General features: G+C 38.7%; 1 protein-coding gene across 17 annotated transcripts in view; it reads left to right on the top strand.

Annotated features, from left to right (window-relative positions):
• Window positions 1–20,367, top strand: part of KIAA1217 (KIAA1217 ortholog) — a 354,487-nt gene that overhangs the window by 267,440 nt on the left and 66,680 nt on the right. For 15 of the 17 annotated variants that reach the window (XR_003260038.2, XR_003260037.2, XM_026105796.2 and 12 more), the window contains 2 exons: window positions 5,978–6,176; window positions 11,617–11,710. Coding sequence is in view for 14 of the 17 variants with exons in the window: in XM_026105796.2 (XP_025961581.2) it covers window positions 5,978–6,176; window positions 11,617–11,710 (293 nt within the window). In the remaining 3 variants the exon portion in view is untranslated. Of the gene's footprint in view, window positions 1–5,977; window positions 6,177–10,796; window positions 10,874–11,616; window positions 11,711–17,228; window positions 17,508–20,367 lie in introns of those variants that run through there. The other 2 variants (XM_064505930.1, XM_026105804.2) reach the window with 2 other exon arrangements.

Genomic DNA, 20,367 nt, shown 5'->3' with positions numbered 1-20,367 from the left:
AATTTACTTTACAAAATCTAACTCAGCTTGATTTTTGGCAGTTCTTACTGTATTTCCATATTTCCTCACCTTTAAGCTATATAGCTTTCTTTGCTAATTTATCTGATTTTCCGCTCCTTATATATCCTCTGCTAAGTCCTAATACCATATTTTTGAGGTTATTATTCACCCAACAAGGTGTGGAAGCCTCCTGTACATATTTTTTTTTCTCTTTATTTTTGGTAATACCTAACTTTGCACCTTTGATTTAAAAAAATCCCAAAGTTGCCTATGCATCCAGTCTTTGATAGCTTTAGTCCAACTTGCTTTACTAATTATCTGGAATTTTACACTTGGACACACAATTGACAGAGGAGAGTGGCTGGTCAGAAGAGAAGAGCTGTGCCTTCTTCACGCCAGTGATTTCTGGTTCTATGGGAAGGTTTCAATGCTGTAACGTGTACTTAAGACTAATACAGATACTGTTACTCATTGATTAATACTTCTCTCCAGAGGGGAGCCAATGGAATAAGGCATTACTGAATGCCTTACTAAATTACTAAATAACAGGAGGATTTTCGGTGCAGAAATATGCAAGATGTCCAGTCTGCACAGTGATTTAGTGAGTTTCTTGTGGCTTTGCAGGAAGGAAACTCATAAACTCCAATTTAAGCTTTGACTGTGCTTTCTTTCATAACACAGAGAAGTTACTTAACTCCTCTGCCTCAGTTTTCTCTTTCTCACTGTAAGAGTACTAGTGTTTTCCTATTTAAAATTCATAATGTGAGAATTAACTGATATTTGTAAAGGTAATGGAAGATGACTTAATCATAACTCATTTGTGATTTATCAGATATTTAACTTCTTTTCATCACCATTGTGATTCATGTTTTTATCTCTTAAATGACCGGTTTGTAAGGATACTTCCTGTTCTGTAAATAAAACTAGGTTGTAATTAAAGCTTTTCTAAGCATCTCTGAACTGTCTTTCAACTACCTAGCACTGGGATTGAGTGTTTGCAATATAACCGCCATAACGTGGTGTTTAGTCAGGGTTAGGTCAGTACCATATATTATTAGATTGAGGTGCTGAGAGACCTGAGCCAATACACGTACAAAGGGTGGTGTCGAGCTGCCTGTGTGACATTAGCTTTTGTTACAAGGAGTAGACCTTCAGCAGTCGTAACTGGGGCTGTTTTGGTTACACAGCTCCTTGCTCTACTGCCAGCATGGACCTCGTGAGTTTGGGCATCTCTGTACAGTTCGCCATGTAGACATGTCCTCAGCTGCCAGGTGGGCTTTACAGCCCTTGCTGCAACACTAGCAGCTGTATCTGAGCTGAGCACCTTCACTCAGGAATGTCTACGTGAGCTCTAGTCACTGCACAGACAGTCCTTCAAGCTGTCCTAGCTGAACTGAAGGTGCAGAGTTAAGCTGGTGGGTGGCTGCTCTGAGCACCCTCTAAACCTGGGTCTGATGGGTTCAGCTTGTGTTTGAGGCGCTGGCTATGTAAATTAGTTTAATATTGCGCCTTTCATTACACTGTACTGCTTTGCATGTAGACCAGCCGTGAGGGAAAAGACAGACTGTTTTGCAAGTCCTGCTTAACTGAACCTTTGTAAAGGAAAGAGCAGAAAGTCATCTGAAAGAGCTCTGTATGCAGGGAAGGAAAGGGTGATCATGTGGTATGTTCACATGATCATCAGAAGATCTGGATTTTATGCTTGTAAAACTTTCTTTGAATGTGTCCTTTCACCTCTTGGGTGTTTAATTTCCCCTACTATAAAATATACTTTTCTGTTGACAGGAATTATGTGAAGAAATTTGTAAAGTGGTTTAAGGTTCCAAGGTATGGCCTACACATCAATGTTTTCTACTATAGTTTGTGTTTTGTGCTGTGGCCTGTTGCCCATGCAGTGAAGATAGATCAGAAATTTCAGAGGTATTTCTGAAGCTAAGTTATACTAGTATAAAGAATGAGAAAGCTTAACTTTATGTTTTGTCTTGTAATTGTAGAAAAGCCTTGTGCTGGCAGCATCTAGGAGCACCTAGAAGTGGTAACCATAGTGTTGTCTGACTCAGACTTTCAGATGGGTTGCAATGGGCTGCACGGTGTCATTTCATCACTCACACTGGTGTTAACTGTCTTCCTGTATGTTACAGGCCAGTTTGTTTCGGGTTTTACAGAACTCAGCACAATCTTCATGTTTCAAGTAGATCCATAGTGACAGAAAAGTAAATGCAAGGGGAACTTTAGGACACATGGAAACATTAACATCCATTCTTAGATTGCTTTCCAACAGCTGTGCTGGCAGATATGCTTTTGCCCTACCAAATGCTGTACCAGGGTTAGATTCTATTTCTTCTTGCTTTAATTCTCTAGTAGGATGATTTCTCGGCTGGCAGTAAGAGATACCTTTGAGCTCCCACTGCTTCCATGACATTGAGCATTTGGGTATTGCCACTGTTCTGAGTTTCAGCCTAACAACGTGTGTGAGAAGCAGTAATGTCACTGACTTAAAATAATGGATTTTGAAGCCCCTGTATCTTGTCATGCTGAAACAGGCTTTCTAAGAATGAGCAGTTAGTTCTGTCAAATAGGAAATGCCCTGAAGCATTGCTATATTATAATATGGATCAGACAACTCTATAGGAAAGGCAGTAGTTTTTTAAAAGGGCATGTGATTTAAGGGGAGAAAAAAGAATTTATTATTCCCTTGAAAATGCCTTTTACACCTACAGTAAGATTGTGGCCAAAACATTTCTCTGATTTGTATATAAGGTCTCTCTCTTTTAAGACATGATCATTCAGGATAACACGCACATTTAGTTTGAAAATCAAAGATGAAAGACAACTCTAATTTAGTTTTGGATCAATAGTTTGTGGAAGTATTTGGGGACAGGCAAAGTCGAGACTATTCTGGAATAATTCAGACTTGTGAATTGGGAAGGTTTTTCAACTCTGCCATTTCTTTTGTGATAATGTTTTCACCAGCTCAATATTCAGAATGTTTTCAGTGGCCTGAAACTCAAAAACAGCATTTTATGTATTCTGTGATTACTTTTAAACTAAGCAGAAAAAATAATCACACACACCTGCAAAGCTGTTATGAAGTCTGTATTTTTAGCCAAAAAATAGGTTTTTGCCATTTACTTCAAGAAAGTTTCCAGTTGCAAAATATGGAAGGTTGCTTATGTTCTTCCTAAGTTGAAAGCTATCATCAAAAGTGAATAAAATTATGCACATCTTATAACAGTGAATTAAGAACAATCATTAAAAACATGTGTACTTAAATATTTTCTGAAATACAACTAGTTTCTGAAATCCAAAGAATGTTTAACTGCATAGAATATTTGAATGGGCACTAATGAGCCATTCGTATATAGAAGGGTGTAAAGAAATAAATGATATCTCAAATTAAAATGAAAGAATAGTTTAAAGCTCATGAAATACTGGCATCAAAAATAAATTTTTCAGAAAAATTCTCCTCAATCTTTGAGATAAATTTTTTCAGCCAAAGGGAAATGCGCATTTATAGTAGGATTCATAAAGAATCTGACTACAACTGTAATGAGAGAAAAAGTATCAGCTCTTGATAATACTAGGAAAATGATGTTAACAGCTCCACTTTATAAAAGCAGCCTAATATTGAATAATAGTTAGGTAATGTTGAGTAGTCTGCTTAGTATTCATAAAAATTAACATCATCTTCCTTCCCTAGGTACAAGCACAATTATCTACCCACTAATTGTAGGAACATCTGCCTCAGTATGTGTTCATTTCTCCATAGCAATTACGGACAATATAGTGACAAAAATACTAAAGACTAAGGGGAAAGAGAGCTCATCCTAGATTAAAATGTCTTCTGTTCTTTTTGCTTAATTTCTTTGTATTCTAGTACCTTAGCTTTTCCCATTGCTTTTGCTTAGTGTTTGTATCTCAAGTGTATAACCTCCCCATCCCATTGCTGAATGACTTTGGAGTGAGAATCATTGAGTCACCATCTAAGTTTTGTAACTTGCTGCTTGCTGATGGCTGGTGGTCACAGCACCGAAGAACTTGTGTTCCCATCCCTCCTGGTTATACTGGCCATGGGAGAGCAGCATATGGTGCACCCACACTGCAATTATTGTGGTGAATTCAGTTTGTGTGAAGTACCCTGCCTAGTTTTAGCCTAGCTGTGTTGGTTATTGGTGGACACAAAGGCCTGACAACACAGAACTCTGCTTGGGCTCAAAAGCCTGTCTGAAGATTTAGTGAAGACTTTAGCATTTAGTTTATTATGAATGCTGTGCTTCTGCCTTTACATCTCTAGCAGCATCCAAACTGGCTGGTGTAAAACCATCCTGCTTGCAGCTTCGTGAGCTGCAGTGAATTCAGTGTAGAAGTTTCCATAATCACTGGTTCTTGAATAGATCTGATATTCTGTTCCTCCTCCAAATACTTTCCAGTGACTAGATAGCTTTTGAGCCATTTACAAAATATTTAGCTGTAAATCTCAGTTAGTTGGTTATAACCTTCAGTGGTATTTTTTTTTCTTTTCTGCATTTTTTCCTTCCATTTCATTCTGGGCTGTTAAGCTTCTGTGATGCGGAAGAGCTGCAATTTTTTGACACTAAAGACCTGGCTTGTGTGTTGAAAGCAGCTAAATCATGTGTCTGTAATTCTCACTCAAGCTGAGGCTCCAACCATAGCAGAAGCTATACTTGCTCTGTCTTTTGCAGAAAGCAAGAGAGTAGAGGTGTTCCTTCCTAGCACAGTGCAGTGCTATATAAAGATACCCGAGCTATTTCAGAAAAAGAACAGTGTGCTGTGCTTATTTGCTAGTAGGAAAATTAGCACCTGCTTGTGCAGGCCCTACTGAGCCTTCCCGCCAGTGCATGAGCGATCCTCGTGAGGAGACCTTTAGGTGGTCTGTAGGAGCCAGGGCTACTCAACCCTGTCAGGTCCAATATGACTTCTGCTGCGCACTGAGGTGGCTCTGGATCACACTTCCCAGTGCTTCAAGTCCTTGGAGGGCTTCGTAGCTTGGTATGGCACAGGAGTGGGCTGTAGCAAAGCCAGCGAGTTGCCCTGGAGCACACAGCACTGGCCAGCGTAGTACAGACACCTGCTGGTGATGCAGGAGTCAGCGTAGCCCTGACAGGGCCAACACAGGCACGGTGGAAGCGGAGGACTCACTGAATCCACGGCCTGCGTTGTCTGTGTTTTTCCATTATCCAGGATCTCACAGCCTCTTATCCCCTGAAAATAGAATTAGCTATATCAGAATGATCTTCTTTTTGTCTTTAGTGTAGAAGAATGTCCACATTTTTACAATTCAGCATCTAAGATTACTGATGTTTCTCCCAGAGTGCTAGGGATGACTATTAACACTGCTCTGAAACTGGAAGGATCTGAAATTGCTCTCACTTGTGTGTGAGATCTCAGTTTTACTCCTGTTTTACCTAGGGCTTTATACAATATACTGCCAGCAAATTGAATTGGGAATACAAAATGGTGTGTGCTGAAATTGAAAGCTGTTCTTCTGTGTTTTGTTAGGTAAGCAAGAGATTAAAATGCAAAATTTATATTTAAGGGAAACTAGCTGATATGAGAGGATGAATTTTTTCCTCAATAGCTTTAGAAAAACACCTTATGATTTACCAGCACCTTCCACTGTAGATGAGACTTTGTCTGAGGTTTTCCATTAGCCTTCTTAAGATAAACTTTTGATTTTTCTAACCAAAGAACAGTAAAAATAGGCTTCCCAGCAAAGTGCAGTACTGGAACAAGCATATTTATTAAAGTACAAATACATCAACATTGTTCTGCTCTGTTTTTTATATTCTAATATTGTTTTGAAAAAGGAAAATTTTGTATGGCATATGAGTAAGGAGTGTGAGCTCGCTTTTATTTACTTAGTGTGGGCTTGATCTGTGTTCCATGTGGATTTTGGAGCTCAGATCAGTTCTGTGCACTTAAAAATATGTAATTTGCTATTATATTTTGCTTGTAGGTGTTTTGTATCTTCAGTATGGAGATGAAACAAAGCAGTTGAGGATGCCAAATGAAATCACAAGCACAGACACAATTCGTGCCCTTTTTGTAAGTGCCTTTCCCCAGCAGCTGACAATGAAAATGCTGGAATCACCTAGTGTGGCCATTTACATCAAGGATGAGAGCAGAAACATATACTATGAATTGTGTGATGTAAGGTAAGTAAAAATGGAATTACAGCTGTTGGGCTTTGGGTTGTCTTTTTTTGGGGGGCGGTAGTGTATTAATGGAATAAAAAGGAGTCAGGTCAAGAAGTATCTAATAGTTAGTGGCTTGATACATAAAGGCATGTTCAGTGGTATTTGAATAATATAGGACATTTGGTTTGACATTGCCTCAAGCTGTAGGTGCTACGTCTATTGCACAAGTCATAGATGAATGGTGTACCTTGTTCAGATATTCATATAATACATGCAGGTACACATATTTAATATTTTCTTGAATTTTAACGGAGATGTAAATATTTAAAATACTAAACACAAAATAAACATTTACAGAAAAAATGGCCTTTTTCCCTGCTGGCAGAGCAAAGCCTGATCTGTGTGAGCCTGAAGTTACAGATGTGAGTGTTACTGGTGTCCCTGTAACAGTGCCAGTTATCCACCATCTAACACTGCCAACAGTCTCATACAGATCTGGGACTGGTGACTACTGCTGCACCAATTCCACCACCTTCCTGATTTATGTCAGGATGCAGCAACTGATTGCAGTCACTTTCCTTCATTAATTCAGAGCTTGGTCAACAAGTGATGTGGCTAACATCCGGGTGCGTCCCTCTGTCCTTTGTTTTATGGGATCGCACTGCTTAATTAACCATGTTACTTCAATCCTGATGCCTCTGTTCTTCAAGTAGAAGGATCAGGTTCTCAGGGCTCCGCAAAATCCGAAATCATGCAGCACCTCAGGCACACCTCAGACATGTTATCCTCTGTAAAACTGTGCAGGCAAATATGGGAGGCTTTTGTGCTCTCCTTTTCATAAGAAGTTACATGATAAAAAGAATGGACAGAGTAGTGTAAGAAGATGAAGGAGAAAAAAGAAAAGGTGTTTCCTCTCAGCTAGTCAACCACTTTTGTGTGGAAATGATGTGAACAGAAATGCACAGTGCACTGCTGCCCTGTTTCTTGTGGAGGTACCTTTGCTCAGTGCTTCTCCTTATCACACTGTAGTAGAAGGGAAGAACAAGTTGAAGCTTTTCCAGTCTTGCCACTTCAAGCTCCCCCATCCGTCTTCTTCTTGATCTTTTGGTCAGCACTGCACTGCCCTTTCGCTCTTTGGTTCTGCCTTCCTCACACTGTCTATTCAGTGTCTTGTCATCAGCCAGCCTCTTGGATTTGGTTTCTGGTTTGTTTTTTTCCTTTCTTTACAGGGTCCCACCCTGCTCCCTGGCCACTGTAATGCCTACATTAAGGCCCATCTGATTTTTGACATCATCATTCATCATGTGCCTACATTCAACTTTTTTATACATCAAACAGAACATTCACGAGATCAAAATAAGTGATTAAATGAAGATAGAGATTACTACTTTGTTGCTGGGTCCCTTATTGCCAACCACTGTCTGGCCCATGAGCTCGCTTGCGCGCTCTCTCTCTCTCCCTTTATCCCTCAGTCTTCCTCTGATTTTCACACAGCCAGTTTATGCCTTCATCTCCTCCCTGCAACCAAGAACATAGGTGTTGATTATCTTTATACCACACCACCAACTACCTTTTTTCCCCCCTAGTTCCCATTGCAGACATCACTCTGCGAGCCTCAGGCCTGGCTTTCTCCCAGCATCTGCTTCCTCTGCTCCTATAGCTGTATTGTAGACTCTTTCTAGGGGAAATCACAAGACCCGGCTGACTTCTTCTGTAGTAAAATTCCCTCCTGCAGTTCTGCCACCCTCCCAGCTAACAAAACCTCAGCAGTTGCAGCTTAATGGACTCCAAAGCCTGCAGTACCAGCTGTGTTTTCATCACCTTTGATTAATTTCTATAGCCCTATATCCTTGTTTCTGTTTCTTATGCTTCATAAGATCTTGCCAGTGTCTCCACTTAGAAAGCAGATGAAGAGAAGTATGATTTTTTAGTCCCTTGCTTGCTATCTCTTCCCTTGTATTTCCATCCACAGATGTTTTGGTCAACTCTTTTAAGCTCACCACCTCTTCTTGAGGCTCTCTCATGCTCCTTTTTTTTTCCTCCTATCCCCTTCTTTTCCTTTTTATTAACTTATTGCTCTATTATTGCTCCTGTCCTTACATTGCAAACATGTTTCTGTGTCTCCCCGCAAAACTCCCTGCACACAACTTACATTCCCAGCTTCCACCACATCACCTTCCTCTCTTGCACTGTGCAATCACTTCAACAGTCATCTGGAGTTTTACTCTTCTAACTCTGTTCTAGACCCATTTCCAACCTGTCTGTTGTTCCCTATTGTTCCCTTGCAACTGTGAAAGTCACCAAATGGCCTGCGTTTGTGACCATTACATCATTATTCTCTCATCTGTCACATACTTTTAATATTTTCTTCTTGGAATCTTGATCTCCATTTAGTTCAATGGCTGTTCTTTCCTGATTTCCTCTTGTTTCTCTCCTCTCTTCTTTCAGGTATCATATGAAGGGTCCTCTTCTTAAACAATCATTTTCTGTTGTGTTTTTTTTTCAGGGTTCTGTCCTCATTCCCCTTCTCTGTCTGTACCTATGTCTTCCTCATCTTACCCCTAAGCATTAATTGAATTACAATATCTACCTGAGTGACTTTCCCATTTATTTTTCTGTCCCTCCTATCTGACCCCTAAAATCTGAGCAATCTGAAGTTTCAGCAATTTGAAATACAGATTTCTACATCCACCCTTTGAGCTGGTTGTGATTCATCCTATAAAATTGTCTGATAAGCTGTACATACAAGAGAACCTATCTCAGTTCTTGATGTCTATCCTGTTAATGTCTGTAGCTGGAGGACATGAATGCTACCTCTTCTCTCCAAACTAAAATCTTGATCTTCTCTTCTAACATAGTCTCATAGACCATTAGTTTCAGCTCAGCTTGTGTCCTCCCTCATTAGGCCATCACACTCCCTCCCCATTCCCCCTTTTTTTAAATTACTGGGAAAAAAAACACTATCTTGCTAATTAAGCCGATAACCTGGTTGTTATCCTAAACCTGTTTCAGGGCTCTGCATCTAGAGTAGATTTCAGATTTTTTCTGCATAACATCCCTTTGATGCAACCTTTCCTTTCCCACCACATAGCTAAAACACTCAGCTAATTCATCAGCATTTTAATAGCAACTGCTGCAACATTCTTTTCTCTGCACTTGACACAGGTGGACTTGATTACTCTTACCTATTCAAATGAAGCAACAAAGATCATTCTCCTTGTTTAACAAGCAGAGATATATTTTTTTTCATTTGTCCTCTGGCTGTATCTTCTCTGTCTCATTAAATATAGACTACTTGTCTTCACTATGAAGGCCCCTCCAAGCCCACTTCAGCCCTACTTTTCATTTCTTGTATGGTACCAAGTGCCATCTGCTTCCACTTAGCTCATAATGCCAACCTTCGTTGTACATGTCTTTAATTTGCAAATAAGTGCCTTCATGCTCTCTCTCAGGCAGCCCTCTAATGCACTTGGAAGGAGTCCTCCATAAACATCTGTGAAGCTACTGTGTTGCTCTCCTTCCAGTCCTGTGCTCCTGCTGTTTCACTGCCCACTGCAAACACGGCAGTGGCGCCAGCACCCATCTATTGCTCATCAGGCCAGAGGGAGTATGGTGGTCTTGTTTCTTTTTGTTCTCTTATCTTTCTGCTGTTGGCTCTTGTGTCTTGTACTCATCTTGTAAGCTGGTGAAGGGATTGTGTTCTGGGGGTGTTATCCAGCATATGGATCAGTAAGGCCTTTGAACATGCCAAGGGCATCTGGGAGCTATATTAATGCAAAGAATAATAATAATGAAAGTACAGTAATATATACCTGTTATCAGTAATGTTTATCTTAGAATAGCAACATGAGGTGAAACAGAATTCACTTTGGAGATCAAATGCCTAGTATTTTGCTGCTTTGCCTTACAGCAATGTTTTACTTTAAAGTGTCATGTTTCTACAAGAAATATTTATGGAGAACGCTTTTAAAACAAACTCCAGATAGTTGAGGTACCATCTCAAGCCATCAATGAAAAAAGAGAAAGGCAGAAGATAAAATTTAAATGAACAGTAAGACATTTATTGAGCTAAAAATGAAAGAGTTTGCTTTGTATCAAAAAGAATACATTTCCAAGTCTGAGGCATAAAACTGTAACTGAGACTCTCAGTGCAAGTCTCAAGGCAGAAGTGTCACGTTTGTAAGACGGAAAACAGTTCATGTTACCATAAATAATGTAAGAACTTGAACTTGCTAGAAGGTAGCTATTTTCCTATGCATTCTACAAGTAAACACTCATAAATACTAAACTTCTCCTCAGCCCTGCAGTCCTTAAACAGAAGGCACTGATCAGTCTCTTAAGCTATGGGGTTTCTTCAATAACTTCTTGACATCTACAACAGCAGCACAAGTCCTGACTAGCTACCCATTCAAAGCAATCACTGATTGTAATATGACATTATAAGAAAGAAATTAGACCTGCCCAAGAATCCTTTCCTTCATTTTTAAATGATAATCCCAGTGATTAAGATCAGTTCACTGAGCTTGTAGCTGCACCTGGAAGAAAGGAATTTAGTCACGTGTAAATTCTCTGGAGATCACCAGTGTGAAGTGAAAGGAATTGCAGTTTTGAAAGGATGCGAGTGAGTTTAAATTGAAGGCTTTGTTACTGATTATGTTTGAACAAGGAATCAGCAGGACTCAGTGCAAATTTTTAAGGCATAAAATTATTGCAAGGTAGGTTTAGAAACAAAATGGAAAACTTCTGTCATCTAACTCTTTCATAAATGTAATAGTTTAAAAATGGACTAATAAATGACAAAATTTTTTGTCCCAATTTAACAGAAAAAGATCTCCTAGGGCTTTTCATCCAAACCATTTCTGTAGTAGCTTTCATCAAAACTATTTATTTTTTGTTGTTATAATTCCTTTTTTTCCTTAAAAAAACCCACCTTTGTGTAGATAAAGTTTAGAGGATGGGTTTGTTTGCTGCTGATATTTTAGTTTTTACAACTTGTTTTTTTTCAGGTTTGTGAACAAACTGTTAATTAGAATTGCCTCAAGAATACTTGCAGTTAGAAAGACTTTTTCTTTTGATATTCTTGCTTCTTAGAATAGCAAAAATTCATGTGGGTTGGGTACACAATAAAACATGTAAATATTAACTAAATCCTTTTGAGTGCCTTGTAAATATTGAAGCTGTATTGTCTTCAAAGTGTTTTCACTCTATGGCAGGATCTTGAAAGAAACTTAGCACTATCTAATTTCTGTGGGTGTGGAGTTGCAGTGAAGCAATAATACTTCCCATGGGAAAGAGAATCAAAGTAGGTTTTTGTTTGTGTGTGTGTGTCTAAGTTATGGCATTTAGGTTTTTCTTATAGGTCAGCTGCAGCCCTATTATGTTCATCTGTTAACTTTAGGGCAGCAAAGTAAATAAAAGCACCTTCATCTGTTATCATTGCTGATTCTTTTGATTCCAGGAATATTCAAGACCGATCTTTCCTTAAAGTTTACAACAAAGATCCTGCACATGCATTTAATCATGCTTCCAGAGCTGTAAATGGAGACATAAGGGTAAGTACCAGAGTTGCATTTTTACTCCTCTTTCCTCCAGTTCTGAAGTTAAATGTTTAAGTTCATATCTGTAATGTAACACACCAGTTCATAAAGTCTGGGGTATATATGCGACACATATACAGTAGAGGAATTGATAATGCTCACTGTAATCTGTTTATTAACTAACTGCTTTGTTTTTTCCAAATACTTGCCCTGAGCATTAACTCTTTTTTTTTTCTTGTTTACTAACATTAATGCATGTGAATCAAAGCATAGTCCTAAATGACTTATTTAAGGATGCGAGTTGTGTTAAGAGTTTATACAGCTTCTTATTTCATGTTTCCAAACCCTTTACGGGGGGTAAAGTACAGCATGATGTTATTTCACTCTAGCAATGGTGCAGAATGGACTGCAGTTTGCCGTAGCTGAGCAGTTGTAGCTAGCTTGAAGTCCATTGAAACACTTTGTAAATGGCCATTTCAGGCAAGAAATACTGATAAACACCTGTCACAGTGTAAATGGTTTTGTCTTTTCCTAAAATTTTCTACCTGTATCAAAAATACAAATACATTAGCCTTTCTTCAAATGAATGCTTTGTATTGAGAAATTATAGGGAAGGCTTTTGACAGGTATTTACTTTGTCATTGTCACTATGCCTATCTTCCACTGGACTATAATTGCAGAGAAGCAGGGCTGGATGCCGCTTCATGTTGGGTGAGCAGGAGAAGTGGCTGTGCGGCACCTCTCCCACCGCGGTTCACAGTGCTCCCAGTGCAGGGGGCCATGGTGGTGGTGAGGTTACACAGCCTCTTCTGCTGCCCACCTGTCCCAGAACGCTCCCCAGGAACGGTACAGTCGGCCTAACCCAGCAGGGCCGGAAGGGAACGCTGCTCTGTGATTTTCATGTGTGCTCCAAGGCTGATTCAACCATGCTGAGAGTCCTGCAAAGTGATTTACTTAACTATGCATTTTCTTCTTGGTTTTCTTATCAATTCCATGCATGTCACACTGCTTTATTACTAATATTTCATGTAAATACTTCTGCCGTTTCTACAGTTTAGGGCATCATTATTTTAGTATGATTGCAGTGGTTTATTTACAGGCACTATTCTCAACCATCTCTCATTTAGGTACTTCAGTTATAAAATTGTCCTTTTGATAGGTCAGAAATCAGATTACTTGATTATGCACGCCACTGCACACTCAACAGGAGAGGGCAAATAGATGTGCTTCAAAGGGCTGATGCGATTGTTTTTAGTGCCTTTCTTTAAGGTCCTGAAATTCTTCAATTCTAGTTGCATTCCTGTAGCAGTAACTAAGTGCATCCCCCTTCATTCATATTCAAAGGCGTGACATGCTATCATTGCACATAATGATGACTCCTACAATAATGTTATTGTGGCTTTATGAAGTTAGACCTGCGCTGTTCTTGTTCCATGTGTAGTGGATGCTGACTCTACCTACTGTGGCTTTAACTGTGTGCTCTGGACCTGCTTTTTGATATGGTTAGCTAATGTGTTCCTGTATTCAGTGGTAAAGATTGCTTCATTGGCCCTGTTCCAGGTATTTGCTGCCTAACAAAGTTATTTTGAACACAGGTGTTGCTTCTGTGTGAAAACTGTAATGATTTGTATTACTTGTGTTAAAATGCTGTGTTGTACAAGGCATCTGCTTGCTTATGCTTCCTCATTATGGCTGAATTGTCTCCGTTTGGCCAGAACTCGACCATTAGGTGACATCCCCTGCAGAAGTGGCGGTGTCACGGGAAAATGTTGTACTTTGTTTCACTGAAGCACCAGAGAGATCATTTCCAAATTCTGCACATGCAACAAAACAGTTATTTTCTCACTTTTTCCATCCTGCATTAGTAAATCTTGGTCTTTCTGGTCTGGGAGGTGAGGTCAGAGCCAGGATATTCATACAGGCGCTATAGAGAAACATGCAGAAAGTCTTCCCTTTAATCTTTATAAACTTCTGCACTCCAAATTGTTATGAGCATGGAAACAAGTGATTTCTTGTGTACCAGAAATAATTCAACTTGTTTTTCTAAGGATTTGTGTCTTCTGTTTGGGTTATATAGTAATGCTCAGATCATAACTGGAGTTGAAAAAAATCCCCAAATAGAGGCCTGTAGTAATATTCTTTCCAGTGCTGACCCTCTGGAGTCTAAAAAACCTGAGCACACACTACAACTTTTCCTGAATTCAGCAGAATTACTATAGGATATTCTAGCAAATCTCCAATCTTGACAAAATTTATAGGAAAGTAATATATTAGTGATCTTTGGTTAAATCTGGTTGAAATTGGCCTGCAGATTCACAACTTACTAGGCTGGGGAAGAGACTCACCTGTGCGGAGTGTGATTACCTATGTCTCTTTCCTCAGGAAAAGAGATGAAAAAGAGTATAAAAGTATAAAATGATAAAAGTGTATCTTATGTACTAGTATCGCCTGGTACCCAAAAGATTGGACTGTGTGAAACACTTTGCCTCCCATCATTCCTGTCCTACGCGTGCATCTTTGCATTGGGTAAATTGATTTTCATTTCACACAATGCTAAATATTGAGCACTAAACTCACTACAGTGGGAAGCAGAGAGTAACTATTGTAACAGCTGTGCACAGCCCCAGGATGAACTGTTTCAAAAAACCTACAGATAAGCAGCTTATTGTCAGATCAGTTTAAAGAATGATATTTAGAATATCAAGAATTAGCAGTTGTAAGTACATTTTTCCATGGTGATACTGAATGTTGTATCAGCTACCATGTGTGAGTTAGAACTTTGTTTTGTTTTGTTTTTGAGGTTTGGAGAGGTTTGGCCTTTACAGATTTTTCTACTGTTTGCCTTCTTATCTCTTTGGAAGTTTTACCCCTGGGTTTGATGATGTTCAGGCTTCTATTCATGTGATTTATAATCATTTCCATGAAACAGACCCAAAATAATCTCAGAAAATAATGTTAGCTGCCAGCTTGGACACCTGTTTTAACTGCTAAACAGATGTGAGACCTGTATAGGAGTTGGCAGTAACACTTGAAGTATTAAGTATTATCCATATGGACAAGAAGACTCAGAATGTGTGAGAGGAATGTGGGATCTGTACATTCAGATGTCCTATCTAACTGCTCACCTTTCGTGTCCCATAATTCTGATTTTCTTTGCCTTCTTTGAGTTTCATGCATTCTCTGAGTGGGCTGTGAGTAAGAAAAGAGCTTTTTCTTGGGGTGTAACCAAGTTCTAAAGAAAAGTTTCTCTTGAAATCCTTCTGAATGTCTTACTGGTTTACCGATACTGTCCCTTGGCCATTTGCATCTTTAAGAGCATGGTTTGCTTGACAGGTGTGCCATTTTGAAGGCTGCTCAAGCAAGAGGTAGCCACATAGTACTATCTCACTGAATATTTATGTTTGTGTTTTTCCTTTCTTATTATTCCTTTCCCAGAATGGACACTGAAAATCTGTAGCAGCTGTTTTCTCTGGATAAATGTATCTTCATATTGCTGTATTTTATTTTCTTACTCCTTTGCTGGAGCCTGTAATGCTTATTAGCTCTTTCTGACTCTCTCTGCCACAAAACTTTCTTTTGACATAATGTTGTCTCATGCCCAAAAGTTGAAGTTCAGATGGTCTTTTTATTCTGTCAGGCATGTTTTAAATTCCAGCGCAAATGCATGTATACCACTATCCTGGTTTTCTTACCAGCTGAATTAACATTTTGTGATTTGCATAAATTCAAAGAGGAAAAGACTTAGATTTACTAAGTGCAAGGTCCAGGTTGCTTCTTTTCTCACATCTAGGGGTGTTGTATGGATACAACGTACAGGTGACATGGAAGAACAGACAGCAGGTTTTTGTGTGTTGTTGAATTCGTTGAAATTCTTTGGATGTGGCACATCCCTTTTCCATCTCTGTTGTTGCGAACCCATGGTGCTTTACTTGATGACTTGAAGTTTTGGGAAGCAGCAGTTCCCCTACTCTGTGTGCATACTGCGTCTTCTGTCCTAATCCCCACATCTCCCCCCCCCTTTTTTTTTTTGAGTGTGTAATAGGGTAAGAGTAGCTAAATCACAGTCTTGCCCGTCTGTCACTGCAATTTGTCTACGTTTCTGGTGGCACAGTTGGATACTAATAATGTTGGTTTATGCAGTAGTTTGTTTTCAGCTTCATCTGTCTGCCAGTTTGAGAATCGGGAGGGAATTTTTACTTCATAACAAACTAGTGGCTATTTTGCTTGGCAATCTTTCTCTTCCCAACCACCTGTCAGAAAGTCTGAGAGTTACACTTTGTTGTAAAATGTTATAGACCCACCATGTTTTTTCATAATTCCCTAATTTGAATAAGGGCTTATCAGGTCAGTGCTTTATCCCAGAGCTCAGCTGAGTGGGTGAGGCCAGAATATTCAAAGAATGCTTGTTGTGGCTGTTGTTGAGTTGAATACACTTTGTGGTATTTCTTCTTAAAGACTGTTTCTCCAAGAAAGAGCAATTAGGGCAAGTTCAGTCGAGCTGAGTCGGGTAGCTGGGAGCACCTGGAAACTCCGCTTTTCTGGGAGTTATAGTGGCAAAAAGAGGATGATGTTCTTGGTAGTGATGGGCAGTTTGGGCTGCCAAGAAGAGAAGGGAACTATTGGTTAAAATTAGTTGCTCAGCAAAAGGATACAGATACTTGGTAAGTTGGGTAAATTGTTGCCTTGGCTAGCCTTTACTGCTGAAATTGTGTAACAGCAACTTCCCATTTTCCTCCTGAAAGTGTCTGGGTACAAATTTGTGAACATTTAGCTCTGTGTTGCATTACATATTGATGCAATTTGTGAATTTAAAAAAACCTAAGACTACCAAGATTCCTCAAACAACCTCCTGAGAACTTACAGCACAGAAGGAGCCTGAAATTCAGCACTGCTGGTTTACAGGACTGGTGTAGAGATAACAAATGTAGGCTTATCGTTCTGTGTTCTTAAGATACGTGTAAACATACATGCAACTTCTTTGAGATGCTTAACTGTATTTCACTGGATTGTTTATGATCTTAATATCAATAAACATGAAAGGAAAACTGCAAATGATGTCAAAATTACATTTGTTCCTTGCATACTATGGCTAAAAAAGAAACCACACACACAACGCCTGGAACTACATGGAGGTATTTAGAGCAAAAGTATTCATTGGAAAAGAATTCAAGCAATAAAGTGGGTGAATGCATTTTTAGTGCTAGGATGCCTATAGGACAGTATGTATAAAAGTTGCCGTGTGTGCCTTACGGAGCTTATTACATAAATTTCCCCCCCCCCCCCCCCTTTGGAGAAGAAAAAAAGAAAAAGAAAAAAGCAAACACTAATATGTCTATTATCTGATAGAGACCTTCCAAAGGATACAAATCTCATCTTTCCTGCTGTTTTGCTGTCTGCTTTTTTAATGCTCTTTTTGTCATTGAGAGGTTATGACAACATGAGCCATATTGTATTTATAAACATCACGTGTTTCCTTGATATGACTTGCAGTGTCTGCCAAACAGAACACATGGAAGAAACATTTCTCATTAGCTCAGCATTGGTTTTGGTTATACTGATTTCCGGGACAGGAAAAATGCCTTCCTTACTCAGATTTAACTTTCATACAGTAGAAAGAAAGACTCGGAGTGTCCATGAAACTGCTTGAAAAGAGACGCTGCAGCTCTTTTAGCCCACATATTTTGTCTGAGGAAAAGAGGAAAAAGTGGTTTATTTGAAAGATAAGATGTAATGGCATGTATTGCTGAAACTAATTCTGTACTAAAATACCTGCCAAAGTCTTCTAGAAAAGGAGCTCACCACAAGATGTAAGGTAAGATGATGCCTGTAAATAATGGAAGATATGTAAATTTTTTTTAACTAAAAGATATTTTCAGATTGACAGGGAATTTAAATCAGAAACTTGGAAACTGTTTCTTCTTCCTTAACCCTTATGAGAAAATAAATGTTTAATTGCTCTTTAAATTACCAAACTCCACTTTCTGGTTTTATGTCTAGTTTGAAACCTACCTATTAAATGTAAACAGTTATTTTCCAACTTACCATTACAAATCTTACTGAGATTTGAACAAATATATAGAAGAAGCCTCTGTTTTTTTACTGATTTTACTACTTTTGCTTTGAATGGGTTGTCAGTAGTTGCCAATTTTTTATGCAACTGCAGAGAAGCAGACACTGAGAAGTAGCTGCATCAAATCAGACTGTGATGAAAGCTTGTAAATGTACCTGTTCTCTTTCATTCATATGTCCTTTGATATACAATACCAACTGCTGTACAAAACCTAAGTTAGTAGGAAAATGGATAGAATTTTACAGAAAAGTTTTTTTTTTTTTTTTTTTTTCTAGCTGTGCATAAAACAAAATATAAATCTCAAATATCATCTGGCAAAAAGTCAGTCTGTTTAAAGATATAGATCTTGCATTATATTTGGGTGGATACTGCATTGTGGCTTTTTTAATAGGCTGGTTATACGCTTTAGTGGATTATATTTATTTCAGACAAATATCATTTGTAAAGTATATAACCTTATAGATCCTGTTACTATACCAGAATTTTAAAAGACACATTCTTTTACAATTTTCAAATACCGCAGATGGATTTTAAATCTGCATGAAGCTTTCTGTTGAAAGAAAATATCATGTTCTTGATATTAAAATATTCAAGAAACATGAGCTTGCCGCACCCACACAGTAATCTTCCAGTTAGTCTAAGAGGAGTGTCACATAGCAGATATCACAGTTACCTAGAAACTCCTCATGAGTTTTGTGTGTGGAAATAGATCATGCGACCATGATACTGTGGTTTTAATGGAATTTTTAGAGGGAGAGTTCTTTGTTTCCCACTAATAGGCTGTATTCAAGCTAGCCTGGCTTTCATGTTGAGGTCTGCTTCGTGCTTGCCCTGGAGCTGATGAAGTTACTTAACAACACCACATGATCTCTGTTGTGTGAAGGTCTCTTCAGCCCATCAATGAAAGTGGAAGTCACATCTCTCACAGAAGTCTGAGGTTCTTGGGCAGAACTTTTGCTGCCTTTACTAGGAACATTCCCTGAATAAAAACATGAGGATTGGATTTGAGTCCACTTTATTGTCTGCTATTTTCTGGTTTCAGTCTTACTCCACCTCTTTTTACAGAATATTTCCTTGTTCCAATTCTTTAGATGTTTTATTCTTTTTATCACTACCCTTGCTTTTAGTAGAATAATTTCCAGTAATTTGGCTGTTTACTCAAAGTGCCTAAGTAGTTGGCAGAGTCAGATGTTGCCAGAGCTCCCTAAACACATTGACAGATGATAAAAACAGTCATGGCTGTGACCTACCTTTTTGGGAGCCAATCTTCCTTTGGAAACCAGGTGGCTTATCTGAATTGCTGGAGTCCCATATGTTCTGCTGTAGTACTAAAGTCCAACCAAGTTTTAAGGCTTCTGGTTAGCTTTCTAGATGAACTGCTACTGGAAGAGGGGTTAAAAATCACTTTGTGGAGGTGAGTGTTTTGGTACTGTGATTCTTAATATCCACACAAACTTTGAAGAAGAAGAAACATTACTTCTAACCAGCCATTCACTAATCAGTCAGGACCTTAGCTTTCCCAAGAAGTTTTTCACAAATCCAAAATGTGATGCTTCATGGTCATGACCCAAATTCTCTGCCTTCCACTCAGTCTTTCCTTCAGTATATTATTAATTATCTGCCTCCAGATAAGCCTGATGAATGCTAGAGAAAATTAATTCTGTCACTGTCTTCCTTTTGCCAAGGAAGGAAGTAAACCAGCACCTGCTATCTAGGAGAAGATATCCACCTACCTGAGGACCTTGGTTATTCTCCATGTTGGACTGTACTTCTAACATGGACTCTAGAAAACTAATCCAACTTCTGAAAAAGTTAGCAGTAAAAATATCTTTTCTTGGATGCGTGTAAGAGCTGGGGTTAAAAAAAAAAAAAAAAGTTGCAAATATTAGCAAGCAACAGGGCTCCATGAGAAATTATGTCATGCTGGGGGGTTTTGTATGAAAATATCCCTTTTTTTACATCATTGCAAATTAGAACCCCATGTGACTGAGTGAAAAGACCAAAAGGGTGTGTTGGGTAAAGGGCTAGTCCCACAAGCACTTAGTGTTTACTATAGATAGCTTTGCCTTAGGATAAACTACATTATTTTCTTCAGTCATGCTGTCCAATATTTATGGGGTTTTTTTGGATAGATGGAAGTAAAATAAAAAGAGAAAGTAGGGCTCAAACAGTATTGGAAGACATTTGTGATCCAAGAAAACTCTGATGATGCACTGATAGCACATTTCATATTGCAAAAGATATACTTGATGACTGCAAATACTTGCTGGGCCTTAAAGCTATGAGATGCAGTTTGACTTGGACACATATATTGCAAAATCCAGGTACATAAGGTTTCCATAATCATTCCTCCTGCAGATAGTGCTGAATCCAAAACTCAGCACAGAAACTTATTTTTTGTGATTTGCTGTGTCCTTATAGTGGGAGAAATAGCTGGTTGCAGGTGTACACATGATTTTTAGGTCTCTGAAATATCAGCTGTGTTTTATAGTATTTTGTGTTATTTACATCCTAACATATTCCATATGTCTGTAATAGAAATCGTGTTTTGACTCAGTTGTTTGGTAATGCCAGATGAGACTAAAGGTTATGTTTTCCTTTA

This window comes from Dromaius novaehollandiae, chromosome 2, assembly GCF_036370855.1.
Source record: "Dromaius novaehollandiae isolate bDroNov1 chromosome 2, bDroNov1.hap1, whole genome shotgun sequence".
Classification (NCBI taxonomy): Eukaryota; Metazoa; Chordata; class Aves; order Casuariiformes; family Dromaiidae; genus Dromaius; species Dromaius novaehollandiae.
The sequence above is the reverse complement of the archived record's forward strand: the minus strand, read 5'-3'. Positions and strand labels throughout refer to the sequence as shown.